Consider the following 15,195-nt stretch of genomic DNA (forward strand, 5'->3'; position numbering starts at 1 on the left):
CGCCTGCTTTAGGAGATGCTCACCATGTATAAAGAGTTATCTGGATCAAAGAAGAACCACATCTTCCACATCAGTCTTCCTAAGTCCAGGCTTCCTTTCACACTGTGATACTGAAACACACAAGCAAAGGTTCAGAGAAAGAGTAATGTTAGAAACCTTGCTGGAAAACAACTAACCAAAATCACACCAAAGATTACCAGACAAAGAACTCATAATATTGACAATCTTAATATTCATAAAAAGTGTACTTTGCTCATTTTTTATATCCTAAAGAAAAAAGGGCACTATATTCAAAAACCTCAGTTTTCAGCGCCACAGTCATAAGTTTTTCTCTGCCACTAGACACAGTTTACATAATGAATGACTCAGTTCTAACATTTCTTGCTATCAAGCTTTAAGTGTCTGAAAGTTTTGTACCTTCAAGTGCTTATGTCTCAAAGATGAATTCAGGATGAAGTCAAAAACAAACCATACAATAAATAAATGAAAACAACAACAAATGCTTATTTTATTAAATTGCTACTGAAAAGTATTTCTGTGTGTGAAGTGCAATGGCTTCCTCCTCTTCTTATATGGACATCAGGATTTAATTCCGGACTTCATTCTCCTAATAACACATGAATATTGCGTGTTACACACTAAACAAATAACATACATTCAGAGTAGGTCTTAGAAGGTCTACATGCTGTGTAGTTCACACAGAAAATACAAAGACACTGACCTTAAGGCGTAGAGACTTAGAATGGTCCAGGATGTGGGGCAGCTCAGACCTGATGTGAATGTGCTCTCCAAAGACTTTATGAGCCAGCCTCCCAGCAATGAAGAAGTACTTGAGTCTTTCGACTGTTGCTGTAAAGAGAGACATAGAGACAACAGGTGATGTGATGATGAAAATCATGTGATCTTATATGGGTGAAAGATGGTTTTCTCTATACCTGTTCAGGAACTGCTCTCATTGGGCCTGATTTGTTGAAGTCATCTGCATCATCAGGCGTGATGTGAAGAGTCTGAGATGCTAGCAGGAGGAAAAAGCAGAGAAAGACAAGTCAGGGACATTGAAAACAGTATTTGAGTGTTTGTAAGTGTAAAACATGATGCACTGAAGGAGTCTACACTCACGCAAATGTAATGCAGCCAATTTTTCGAGAAACTGTGTGGACACGGGTCTCGTCGGTCGTGAGCTCTGTGAACGGATAGTAGAATTCTGGATGTCATCAGTCGAATCTGCTGCTGCACAAGAGAAAAAAGAGAGCTTTTATCAAATCTGTAAAAGTGATAAAACTAGAGAAGAATGAATTACATAAAGTCCACTCAATAACTATTAGAAGAACTGCATTTTTACATCATCTGAAGAAAATGTAAGCAGTGCTTGCCCATGCAAAAGTCAATGCCATGACAATATGTGTTGCTAATGTGTTTTGAGTGGTTGCTAGGATGCTGATAAAGATGTTGTTGGCTGGTTACATACTGGCTCAAGTCAATGCAATTTTAACGTCTCTCCATAAAAAAGTATTTTTTAAGTTTGACATGTAAGAAGTGGAGCTGCTCACAGTTGTTGAGAACATCTTCAGTAGCTCGATCAGGGCTCGGTGTAGGCAGGGCGAGCTGACGTCTGCGGTGGTGCTGGTTCAGATCCTCTGACGTCAGGGTAGCCTCGGTGATTTGACGATTGTCAAACAAGATCATTTCATTCACCTGGATACACAAACAGACATGACTGTTGCACTCTAGTTCAAGTTCTGCAAACCTGATTTCAGTAGCCATATATAAGAATGAGGTTGCCTGAGCACTGACATTGCAGTTAAAAGGAACTGATATCAGCAGGCGCGGCAGCTTGGAGTTCAAAACATCCAATAGGGCTGCAGAGATCAGTGGGCGGAGACTCTCACCTGTGGCATTAGAGTCAGATTGCATTCATCAATCAGTAGTCAATAGAGATAAGACAACTGAATATCAATTATAATCTGTTAGTCTGGCTGCTGTTGAAGCATCATTTACAGGAAGAGAGTTAAAGAAAGAAAGAGAAAAATCCAGAAAGAGAGGCTCCTCACCCTGAGGGAGAACACCCACTGCAGCCTGTCGAGAGCTTGGTTGGAGCCACGTCAGCTGGGTAGTGTGCCAAACACAAACAGAGTCAGGAACCTTAAAATATGCAAAATGAAGTTCAGTTAATTGACATTCATTAAGCCCCACATTAAAAACGACCAATCCAACTGTTGCCGTGCCCAATATAATTAGACAAGCTTTTGCATTTTTTGAATGTAAGTCATTGGAAGTCCTGTGTGTTTGGATAGTTTTAAATTGTAAATTTACAGAAAGTATAAAAAAATATGGTAAAACATTGCTGCTGGAAAAGTATTATTGAAAGGTAAATTATTGAAAGTTATGCATATTTATTTATGTAAATGTTATTGTGGCATATCTCACATGCGGATCAGGGCTCGGTCCAGGCAGAGCGAGCTGACGTCTGGGGTGCTGTTTGTTCGGTGACATCAGAGTTGCCTTGATTGTTTGACAATGGTCAAACAAAAGCATTATTTCATTCATCTGGACACACAAATATACATGACTGTTGTACTCTAGTTCAAATATGATAAATGTGGCATTTTTTTACTTTTCCGAATGCTATCGCAAAATAAACCCTGACGTGGAGTGGAGGGATCTTGTCTGACTCTGAATGGGTTCATTTTGCGATAATGACCGGCTCACTGCAAATGGACATGAAATATTGATTTGTGTTGAAATTATGTTATTATGTGATGAGAAATCACGGAGTCTCTAGAAAAAGCTGAATTCCACCTCCAGTTTGTGTCGGAGATCTGTTGTTGTTCTGTTTTTTTGCGAAAATGACCGGCTGACTGTACATTATACCGCTTATTACATGGCTACCAACCAATTAAATAAATAAATGGACATGAAATATTGATTTGAGTTTAAATTATTTCATTAGCTTGTACAGATGGCAGTGTGGTACGAGAAGTAGGATCTAGGAATTGCAATACCTGTATGACCACTCTGATATCACATGCGGTCATTCACAGAAATATCAAACCGCTGGATTGCGCGATTGACCAATCAGAATCGAGTATTACAGAGAACTTGGTAATAGGCACATTTCTTTGTCACTGTAAATTATATTATGGTATATCTCACCTGCGGATCAGGGCTTGGTGCAGGCAGGGTGAGCTGACATCTGGGGTGGTGTTTGTTCTGTGATGTCAGGGTTGCCTTGATAGTTTGACAAGAGTCAAACAAAAGGATTACTTCATTCACCTGGACACACAAACATACATAACTGTTTTACTCTAGTTCAGTTTCTGCTAGCCTGAATCCAGTAGCTGTAAATGAGAATGAGGTTGCCTGATCATTGACCTTGTAGTCTAGAGTTACTGATATCAGCAGATGCGTCAGCTTGAAGTTAAAAACATCCAACAGGGCGGCAGAGATCAGTGGGCGGAGACTCTCACCTGTGACATTACAGTCAGAGATGTGCATTCATCAATCAGTAGTCAATAAAGAGAAAACAACCAATATTAATTATAAACTGTTAGTCTGTTTTTTGTTGAAGCATAATTAAAAAAAAAACATTTAAAGAAAGAAAGAAAAGTCCAGAAAGAGGGGCTACTCACCCTGAGGGAGAACACCTACTGCAGCCGGTCGAGAGCTTGGTTGGAGCCGCGTCAGCTGGGTAGTGTGCCAAACACAAACAGAGTCGGGAACCTTTAAAATATGCAAAATGAGTTCAGTTAATTGACATTCATTAAGCCCCACATTAAAAATATTAATGATCAATCCAGCTGTTCCCATCCGCTGTATTAACAGACATCTTTTGCTCTTTTCTGATGTAAGTCATTGGAAGTCCTGTGTGTTTGGACAGTTTTAATTGGAATCTTACAGAAACTTTCAACAAATACAGTAAAATGTTGTTGCCGGGACATTTATGAAAGTGACACAAGGTACCGGTGGTATATTTTTCCCCTTTCCAAATGTTTAAATAATACTACATAATTAGCATTTATTTATATCAGTATAAGTGTCATTTTTCACCTGCGGATCAGGACTCGGTGCAGGCAGGGCGAGCTGACGTTTGGGGTGCCGTTGGTTCTGTACCTGTGACATCAGGATTGCCTCGCTAGTTTGACAAGTGTCAAACAAAGACACGACTTCATTCACCTGGACACACAAACAGGACTGTTGTATTCTAGTTCAATTTCTGCTAGCCTCAATCCAGATGCTTTATAAGACAATGAGGTTGCCTGATCACTGACCTTGAAGTCTAGAGTAACTGATATCAGCAGACACGACAGCTCAGAGTTCAAAACGTCCAATAGGGCTGCAGAGATCAGTGGGCGGAGACTCTCACCTGTGGCATTAGAGTCAGAGATGTGCATTGATCAATCAGTAGTCAATAGAGATAAGACAACTGAATATTAATTATAATCTGTTAGTATGGCTGCTGTTGAAGCATCACTTACAGGAAGAGAGTTAAAGAAAGAAAGAAAAGTCCAGAAAGAGGGGTTACTCACCCCGAGGTCGAACACCCACTGCAGCCCGTCGAGAGCTTTGTTGGATTTGTGTCAAGCTGGTTAACAGGACAGACACTCATGGAGTCGGGAACCTTTGAAATACACATAATGAATCTTTTGCTCTTTTCTAATGTAAGTCATTAGAAGTCCTGTGTGTTTGTATAGTTTGAATTGGAATCGTACAGAAACTTTCAACAAATACAGTAAAACGTTGTTGCTGGGGCATTTATAATAGTGACACAAGGTACCCAGAGAAGATACAGGTGGTATATTTCTCCTTTTCCAAATGTTTAAATAGTACTAAATTATTTGCATTTATTTGTCATTTTAAATTATATTGTAGCCTATCTCACCTGCGGATCAGGACTCGGTGCAGGCAGGGCGAGCTGACGTCTGGAGTGCCGTTGGTTCAGTGCCTGTGACATCAGGGTTGCCTCGATAGTTTGACAAGTGTCAAACAAAGACATGACTTCATTCACCTGGACACACAAATAGGACTGTTGTATTCTAGTTCAATTTCTGCTAGCCTCAATCCAGTAGCTGTAAATGAGAATGAGGTTGCCTGATCACTGACCTTGAAGTTTAGAGTTACTGATATCAGCAGGCGCGGCAGCTCGGTGTTCAAAACATCCAACAGGGCTGCAGAGATCAGTGGGCGGAGACTCTCTCCTGTGACATTACAGTCAGAGATGTGCATTCATCAATCAATAGTCAATAGAGATAAGACAACTGAATATTTATTATAATCTGTTAGTCTGGCTGCTGTTGAAGCATCGTTTACAGGAAGAGAGTTAAAGAAAGAAAGAAAAGTCCAGAAAGAGGGGCTACTCACCCTGAGGGAGAACACCTACTGCAGCCAGTCGAGAGCTTGGTTGGAGCCGCGTCAGCTGGGTAGTGTGCCAAACACAAACAGAGTCGGGAACCTTTAAAATATGCAAAATGAGTTCAGTTAATTGACATTCATTAAGCCCCACATTAAAAATATTAATGATCAATCCAGCTGTTCCCATCCGCTGTATTAACAGACATCTTTTGCTCTTTTCTGATGTAAGTCATTGGAAGTCCTGTGTGTTTGGAAAGTTTTAATTGGAATCTTACAGAAACTTTCCACAAATACAGTAAAACTTTGTTGCCGGGACATTTACAGTATGATAGTGACACGCGGTAACCAGACAGGATACAGGTGGTATTTGTTTCCCTTTCTAAATGTTTAAATTATACTAGATAATTTGCATTTATTTGTCAATGTAAGTGGTATTGTGGCATATCTCACCTGCGGATCAGGACTCGGTGCAGGCAGGGCGAGCTGACGTCTGGGGTGGTTCTGTGCCTGTGATGTCAGTGTAGTCTCAATGGTTTGACAAGGGTCAAACAAATACATGGCTTCATTCACCTGGACACACAAACATGCTTACATGACTGTTGTACTCTAATTCATATTTGATGCATGTGTGGTATTTTTTTTCTCTCCAAATGTGTAAATAATTCTTGAGAATTCCATGTTGTGAATTAAATTTGTGTCAGCCCTCATTACCAAAGGAGCACATATAAAAGCAAAAAGCACACCTACATTTGCTCCAATGTAAATTAAAAATAACAACTTAAAATAAATTAATTAACAAGACATGTTGATTCACGTCATAACAGATATGACTGTTACTAAAAGAGTTCAGTACTCTGAATACTGAACTCATACTTACCACAGTAAGTTTGCTGTAGAAATGTTAAGAACAGTTCTTCGTAAGTTAAACTTTTTTATCTGTTTTAATCACTATCAACTGAGGTCTCTGTCTTTTTTAACTTGACATTAATAATTGCTTATCTTGATTCTGATTCGCAATACACATTTTTAATCGTTAGTGCAAAACTGACCAATTTTTGCAGATAAAAATGGGGGGGGGGGGCACTTTAAATGTTATTGTAGCCCATCTCACCTGCGGATTAGGACTCGGTGCAGGCAGGGCGAGCTGACGTCTGGGGTGTCGTTGGTTCTGTGCCTGTGACGTCAGCGTTGCCTCGATAGTTTGACAAGTGTCAAACAAAGACACGACTTCATTCACCTGGACACACAAACAGGACTGTTGTATTCTAGCTCAATTTCTGCTAGCCTCAATCCAGATGCTTTATAAGACAATGAGGCTGCCTGATCACTGACCTTGAAGTCTAGAGTAACTGATATCAGCAGATGCGACAGCTCGGAGTTCAAAACGTCCAATAGAGCTGCAGAGATCAGTGGGCGGAGACTCTCACCTGTGGCATTAGAGTCAGAGATGTGCATTGATCAATCAGTAGTCAATAGAGAAAAGACAACTGAATATTTATTATAATCTGTTAGTTAGTTTTTTGTTGAAGCATCATTTAAAGAGAGTTAAAGAAAGAAATGAAAGTCCAGAAAGAAGGACTACTCACCCCGAGGTCGAACACCCACTGCAGCCCTTCGAGAGCTTCGTTGGATTTGTACAAGCTGGTTAACAGGACAGACACTCATGGAGTCGGGAACCTTTGAAATACACATAATGAATCTTTTGTTCTTTTCTAATGTCAGTCATTGGAAGTCCTGTGTGTTTGTATAGTTTGAATTGGAATCGTACAGAAACTTTTAACAAATACAGTAAAACGTAAAAAAAGTGCACAAGGTACCCAGAGAAGATACAGGTGCTATATTTCTCCTTTTCCAAATGTTTAAATAATACTAAACTATTTGCATTTATTTGTCATTTTAAATGTTATTGTGGCATATCTCACCTGCGGATCAGGACTCGGTGCAGGCAGGGCGAGCTGACGTCTGGAGTGCCGTTGGTTCAGTGCCTGTGACATCAGGGTTGCCTCGATAGTTTGACAAGTGTCAAACAAAGACACGACTTCATTCACCTGGACACACAAACAGGACTGTTGTATTCTAGTTCAATTTCTGCTAGCCTCAATCCAGATGCTTTATAAGACAATGAGGCTGCCTGATCACTGACCTTGAAGTCTAGAGTAACTGATATCAGCAGATGCGACAGCTCGGAGTTCAAAACGTCCAATAGAGCTGCAGAGATCAGTGGGCGGAGACTCTCACCTGTGGCATTAGAGTCAGAGATGTGCATTGATCAATCAGTAGTCAATAGAGATAAGACAACTGAATATTTATTATAATCTGTTAGTTAGTTTTTTGTTGAAGCATCATTTAAAGAGAGTTAAAGAAAGAAATGAAAGTCCAGAAAGAAGGACTACTCACCCCGAGGTCGAACACCCACTGCAGCCCTTCGAGAGCTTCGTTGGATTTGTACAAGCTGGTTAACAGGACAGACACTCACGGAGTCGGGAACCTTTGAAATACACATAATGAATCTTTTGTTCTTTTCTAATGTCAGTCATTGGAAGTCCTGTGTGTTTGTATAGTTTGAATTGGAATCGTACAGAAACTTTTAACAAATACAGTAAAACGTAAAAAAAGTGCACAAGGTACCCAGAGAAGATACAGGTGCTATATTTCTCCTTTTCCAAATGTTTAAATAATACTAAACTATTTGCATTTATTTGTCATTTTAAATGTTATTGTGGCATATCTCACCTGCGGATCAGGACTCGGTGCAGGCAGGGCGAGCTGACGTCTGGGGTGGCGTTTGTTCTGTGACGTCACGGTAGCCTCGATAGTTTGACAAGTGTCAAACAAAGACACAACTTCATTCACCTGGACACACAAACAGGACTGTTGTAATCTAGTTCAATTTCTGCTAGCCTGAATCCAGTAGTTATATATGAAAAATGAGGTTGCCTGATCACTGACCTTGAAGTCTAGAGTAACTGATATCATCAGGCGCGGCAGCTCGGAGTTCAAAACGTTCAATAGGGCTGCAGAGATCAGTGGGCGGAGACTCTCACCTGTGACATTACAGTCAGAGATGTGCATTGATCAATCAATAGTCAATAGAGATAAGACAACTGAATATTAATTATAATCTGTTAGTCTGGCTGCTGTTGAAGCATCATTTACAGGAAGAGAGTTAAAGGAAAAATGAAAGTCCAGAAAGAGGGGCTACTCACCCTGAGGGAGAACACCTACTGCAGCCTGTCGAGAGCTTGGTTGGAGCCGCGCCAGCTGGTTAACAGAACAGACACTCATGGAGTCGGGAACCTTTGAAATATGCAAAATGAAGTTGCGGTATTTCATGTCAACTGCTCATATTCTATTCAGTTAACCCTATCCTGTATTTGTTTTTATTATAATCCTGCTTGTTTAATTCCTACTGTAAATGTTTTTGTAGCACATCTCACCTGAGGAACAGTGGCCACAAACTGTCCAGAGGGCACATCAGGCGGGGCGGGGCGCAGAGCAGGAGGTGGCGACTCATTCTCATGCTCATTGTTGCCAGGTCGGGACTTCTCCTGGTTGTGCAGGGACAGGACTACACGTAAAAACCTGCCACCAACAACACGGCCGTTCATTGTTGCCACAGCCTTAGTGGCAGCTTCAGCTGAGATGAAGGCCACGAATCCAAAACCTTTGCTCCGCCCGTTCTCCATCATCACCTGAACCCAGAACAGCCAATGTGTTTTACGTAGGCTTTTGTTACTTACTTTATCTCTTTTTATTTAACTAATGGCCACCCTACCTTTGCACTGATGACTGTTCCAAAGGGGGAGAATGCTGTGCGGAGCTGCTCGTCGTGCATGTTGTACGGCAGATTGGACACATAGAGACTCACACCCTGTTGAGAAAACATAGAGCACAAGTCATGTTCACAAGTCAGCCTACACCGCAATATATCACAATTCACTAAAGATATAATAACTAATAAAGGGGGTCTGTGATGGATACCGGGTACTGCCTCTGGTGGTCCTGATTCCTTGTCTCAAAACTGGCCATCCGCTCAGCCTGACGCTCCTCGTATAATTTGTAGTGGCAAATAGACCTAAAAAACACAAAACGGGCTCATCTAAGTATGATTCTCCAGCATACATGTAAATAAGTTTTAGTATGTGAAGTGTAAGGCATTTTATGTCAAGTTTTGGAAGACAATAGACATTCAGCATCTTCAACAATGTAAGTGAATTAATAATCACACTTACACTATTTGGTCATTTAACATCATGCCATTTAGTTTCCTAATGGCCATCTCTGCAGCCTCATAGGTGGCAAAGTGGACGTAGCCATACACCTTGGAGCCGTTCTTATCACAGACCACCTTGATGAAAAAACAAAATCAAAATTGCACAAAACATTCAAATATGCACAAAAGACAGCTGACAAAGATTGGCACAGGATCTAACTGTGGCCAAACTGCAGCCATTACCTTGCACGAGAGGATGTCACCAAAGGTGGAGAAGGTGTCGTAGAGAGCCAGGCTATTGATGCTCTTCGCCAGACCCTTAATAAAGATGTTTCCGATCCCGGTCTTCCTAAGTGTGGCATCTCGCTGGGAAAACATGATCCTCATGGGCCTGTCAATAAGCACCTGGAAGAGGAGGGTGTCTAGGGCATTCTCAGCTAAAAGTGGGGGTTCATGTTAGTTTTTGATGGCCCATTCATACGTTACATTTGTTGCATTTCAAATTGTAACCAACCTGTTTCCATAAAGCCAGTTACACAGAATGGATCTGATTACAAGTTTAAGATCACCTACCATCAGCGAGATTAACAAAATTAACATAGCCATACCCCAGGGAGAGCAATGTCTCCCTGTCCCTGCACACCCGCACAGAGAAGATCGGACCAAAGGGGATGAAGGTGTTGAGCAGCATCTCTTCGGTCACGTCCGGGTGGAGATCGCCGACGAACAAGGAGGAGCGCTCGTCGATATTGATGGACGACATCGTCTTCTTGTCAGTTGAAGTAAACTAATAAATAAATAAATAAATAAACATTTTAACCTAAAAAAATGTGCTTCATGTGGTAACCTCTAACTGTTTTGATTCAAAAGTATATACAGTATTTTAACGCCACTGAATCAACCTTAGTACATTAGGCTACATCAACAAAACAGTTTTCAAGGGTTTGATAAGTAGAAATTGATATAAATGTAAGTACTGTAAATAAAGTAACAATTGCACGTTACCAATTTTGACAGTGTATATTATCTCTGAAGTATCTCTGAAGATCGTAATCCAGGACAAAATGTGTCAGATCAGATATGGAGATCACTCTATAATTTTCAAATGTAAATATTCGAAAGACTGACGCTTCCGTCGTCAAGGCAACAGATGCCAGTTTGAAATAATGTGTACATGCCATTTATGAAAAAAAAAAAACCTTTTAATACTAATAAACTAAAAGTTTTTTTTTTTGATTGTTTTTTTTTTTTTTTTACACTGTATTCAAGTTTAAATGAGTAATACCTGCTGACAGGATGGTTGTGAGGGCATAGTGACTGCTGAGCTCATGAATATTAATTAGATCACGCTTCCGTTGCTAGGTAACCTTCCTAGATGGTAAAGACACACAATGCCAAAGCATCACTACAGTAATTTTATTATAATTTTTATTATTGTGCTTTAAGCAACTTAACCAAATGTACAATACAATAACAAGCAACAACAATAAGCATCTTAAAAAAAATCATAATAATAATAATAATAACAATAATGAAAATGAAAATAATAATGAAAATAATTCTAAAAACATTGATACTTCATCAAAAGCATACAACTTTTTTTATTCTTGATTAATTTATGTGACTGTATAAATAGACAAGCTTGTTACAGAAAACATTATAAAATATTTTATATATGATATAATTTTTTATAAAAAATATATTTTATATTTTAGATATAAAATATTTTATATTCATATTCATATTCACTACAACAAATAAAGTTTTACATGGTCAACGATATACTTAAATTATTTTTTCTACGTAAAACACATTGACTGTTCTGGGTTCAGGTGATGATGGAGAACGGGCGGAGCAAAGGTTTTGGATTCGTGGCCTTCATCTCAGCTGAATCTGCCCCTAAGGCAAAAATGTGGCAAAAATGAACGGCCGTGTTGTTGGCGGCAGGTTTTTACGTGTTGTCCTGTCCCGGCACAACCAAGAGAAGTCCTTTAATCTAACGACTAATTTGCAGATTATTCTAAAGATTTTTTTATAATTATTACTTGATTAATATAACAATTAATTAACCCAAAATAAATAGAAAAAATTTATCTCATTAATATTTCTATATATTAATATATATATATATATATATCTTCTCTTAAACACAAACAAATGTACAAGAAACAAAGTGTGCACTGCAGGGCATTATTCTCCAACAAAAATAGCCCTGTCTTAACTGGTAATCTCCATTTTACAGTCCAACATAAAATCTCTCTAAAATAAAAGAACTTGTTCAATTCAAGTAAAAGGAAAGTGCAATCTACATTTAGCAATCCAACAACAAAATAAATGAAACAAATGTAAAATTCAAGTCACTTTCAGGAGGAAAGAGGATTTTGGTTTTCCGAAAAGAGGACACCTTTTTTTTTTTTTTTTGCCGGGGGGATAATAGGGTTCAAAACAGTGTTACCATGAATGCAAACTTTAATACAGTGAAAAAGACACTCTATCAGCATAACATAAATATATATAAATAAATAAAAAATTCCAACATTCTTTTAAAGGTCCATGTACTAAAATAAAATATTTGATGTCATAAGTGTACCTTCATTTAATATTACTATTATTTTGAATGGCCATGGAAAATGAAGCAATGTGATAATTTTACCTGGTTGCAAAAAGTAGTCCATTAATTTAACTGATGAACTTTCACCTTTTGCTGACCCTTTATGCTTCGCAGAGCTAATGTGTGCTTCTAAATCACTTGCACCTTTATTAGCAACTGACACATAAGTGCCAGCTTTACATGTCATACATTCTGCTTCCCACGGATCTCGACCTGGACGAAAGCATGGGAATTTTGCACAAATCTTCAGTAAATTTGCACTTTTGTTTGGGCATTGTTTCCACTCAGCTGTCATTTGCTGCTGCTGTCAAGCAGCTGTTTGATGCTGAACACAACAGCGCTTCACACGTTCGTGAAGAGATTGACAGGCAGGAATTTGGCCAATAGTTGCTGCAAGCCTCTTATAATTGACCAATTGGTGTGTGAGAAGGCGGGACTTACAATGAGGGGTTAAAGCAATGCAAATATGCGCACGCACACACTATTAGATCAGATGCACATCATAATGCAACTAAAGCCGAATCTCGGATATTTTAGCAAATTTGGAAATCCCGGCCGGACGCTTTTTTAAGGTCCGAAAAAGAGGACATGTCCGGGAAAAAGAGGTCGTATGGTCACCCAACGTTAGCTGCGGTGCAGAAATTACTTTTAACATGGGGGCGATGAGGAAACATTCAGAAAATCAATTTTAAGTGACTACTACTAAGAGAAACACGTGTTGTAATACTAAAATGTCATGCTTGGGTGGGGACAAAAAGTAAACAGGACTTACGGTGCTGCCTTGCTGCCGTCTTGACAAAGTGCTCCGGGATGCTTTCGTTTCAAGTGTTCGTTCATGGTGGTTGTACTGCTGTGATAAGCCATTTCCAATTTGCATAGCTTACACAGCACCACATTGTTGGGTCTCTGGCTAAAATACTCCCATGCTTTAGATGACCGTGGGCGAGTTTTTTTAGCTGCAGCTTGTTCTTCGGGGGAAACCATGCTTAAACCAGGCTCTGCCATTTTAATTACTCCATTGCGACGCAACGACGCATGTCATGCAAATCGATGTATTTCTGTAATCGATTACGTTGATGAATCGTCCCAGCCCTACTTACAAACACTCTAATACTGTTTTCAATGTCCCTGACTTGTCTTTCTCTGCTTTTTCTTCCTGCTAGGATCTCTGACTCTTCACATCACGCCTGATGATGCAGATGACTTCAACAAATCAGGCCCAATGAGAGCAGTTCCAACACAGGTACAGAGAAAACCATCTTTCTCCCATATAAGATCACATGATTTTCATCATCACATCTCTGTTGTCTTCTCTGAAATGAAAAGTTTTCACGTATGTCTCTCTTTACAGCAACAGTCGAAAGACTCAAGTGCTTCTTCATTGTTGGGAGGCTGGCTCATAAAGTCTTTGGAGAGCACATTCACATCAGGTCTGCCTAATTATTTGGACGTCACCAGCCCGCTGACTGATCTCACTTAAAAGGGAGCTCCAGACCCGGTCCAGTGGACGGAGCAGTGCCAACAGGTGTTCTCGCAGGTTAAAGCCGCACTTTGCAGGGGGCCGCTTTTGCATGCACCTAACTTCTCTCTCCCTTTTGTATTGCAGATGGACGCTTCAGACAGAGGACTGGGGGCCGTACTCTCACAGGTGGTGGGGCGGGAGGAGCGCCTGGTACTGTACATCAGCCGTAAGCTCTCCTTAAGGGAGAGAAAGTACAGCACCATGGAGAAGGAGTGTCTGGCCATCAAGTGGGCGGTCCTCACTCTCCGGTACTACCTGCTGGGGCGGGCCTTCACCCTCTGCTCGGATCACGCCCCACTCCAATGGCTCCACCGCATGAAGGACAAACCGAACGGAAGCCCCAAACAAACCGAACGGAAGCGTCACATATTGGTGCAATCCAAACGGCGTGGAGAAGGCTGTTTTTTCGCGGGAAATTGGTGTCAAGGGGATCTGCCAATAACCCTTTGTCAAATCCAATGTCCTGTTTGTCAAATGCATCCCCATGCATGAACTTAGGAATCATGTTCTTAAGGGTTTTATTAAATCGCTCGACCAGGCCATCTGTTTGTGGATGGTAAACGCTGGTGCGGATTGACTTAATGCCCAATAATTCGTAAAGCTTGCGTAGTGTCCGTGACATAAAAGTTGTGCCCTGATCGGTAAGGATTTCTTTCGGAATCCCCACCCGGGAGATTATTTTGAAGAGTGCCTCCGCAACACTGTGTGCTGAGATGTTGCGCAAAGGCACTGCTTCCGGATATCGCGTTGCATAATCCACTAGGACTAATACAAAGCGATGTCCGCGTGCTGTCCGCTCTAATGGCCCGACGAGGTCCATGCCAATTTTCTCGAAAGGGACCTCGATCAAGGGAAGGGGGTGCAACGGCGCTTTTGGGGTGGCTGGTGGATTCACTAGTTGACATTCACGGCATGCCGCACACCAACGGCGGACATCGCCGCCAATGCCCGGCCAATAAAAACAGGCTATTAAGCGGTTCAGTGTCTTTCTTTCCCCTAGATGACCTGCCATCAGATTATAGCCTGGAACACCATTTCCCGGCAGCTCCATGGTATTAAGAGCTGGGTTGTATCTTCCTTTGTTTGAGCGTCCTGCTTCACTCTATACAACTGCTCGTTTATAATCGAAAAATAGGGATATGAAAGTGCAATGCTCGGTCAGAGTTTTTGACCTTCAACCACTCTCACTTGGTTCAAGGCGTGCTTGAGGGTTTCGTCTCGCGACTGCTCCAAAGGGAAATCCCATTCGGGAAATCCCCTGAGGATGGGAGGGGCCGGCCCTAGCTCCGCCTCCCCCACCAGAGCATTGCACACTTCACATCCCACTGCTTTTACGCAGGACCCATCCGCACATATTCCCTTTAATACATTCCGAAATTCAGGCCAATTAGTCCCCAGAATCAGCGGATGGGTGAGGCGGGAACTAACCGCGGCCTCCACTCTATGTTTTGTTCCCTGAAATTTAATTGCAAGGGTCACCACAGGGTATTTGTGAATATC

The 15,195-nt window shown here is 40.9% G+C and overlaps 1 protein-coding gene across 1 annotated transcript in view; it reads right to left on the reverse strand.

Annotated features, from left to right (window-relative positions):
- Window positions 1-339: 339 nt before the first annotated feature.
- The window catches only part of LOC127434728 (uncharacterized), a 49,419-nt gene continuing 34,563 nt past the window's right edge, over window positions 340-15,195 (reverse strand). Inside the window, exons 28-29 of the mRNA XM_051687670.1 lie at window positions 722-849; window positions 340-607 (exon numbers count right to left, since the gene is read on the reverse strand). Of these exons, the coding sequence (XP_051543630.1) occupies window positions 580-607; window positions 722-849 (156 nt within the window). The 3' untranslated portion in view covers window positions 340-579. The remainder of the gene's footprint in view (window positions 608-721; window positions 850-15,195) is intronic.

This window comes from Myxocyprinus asiaticus, chromosome 44 (assembly GCF_019703515.2).
Source record: "Myxocyprinus asiaticus isolate MX2 ecotype Aquarium Trade chromosome 44, UBuf_Myxa_2, whole genome shotgun sequence".
NCBI classification, from domain to species: Eukaryota; Metazoa; Chordata; class Actinopteri; order Cypriniformes; family Catostomidae; genus Myxocyprinus; species Myxocyprinus asiaticus.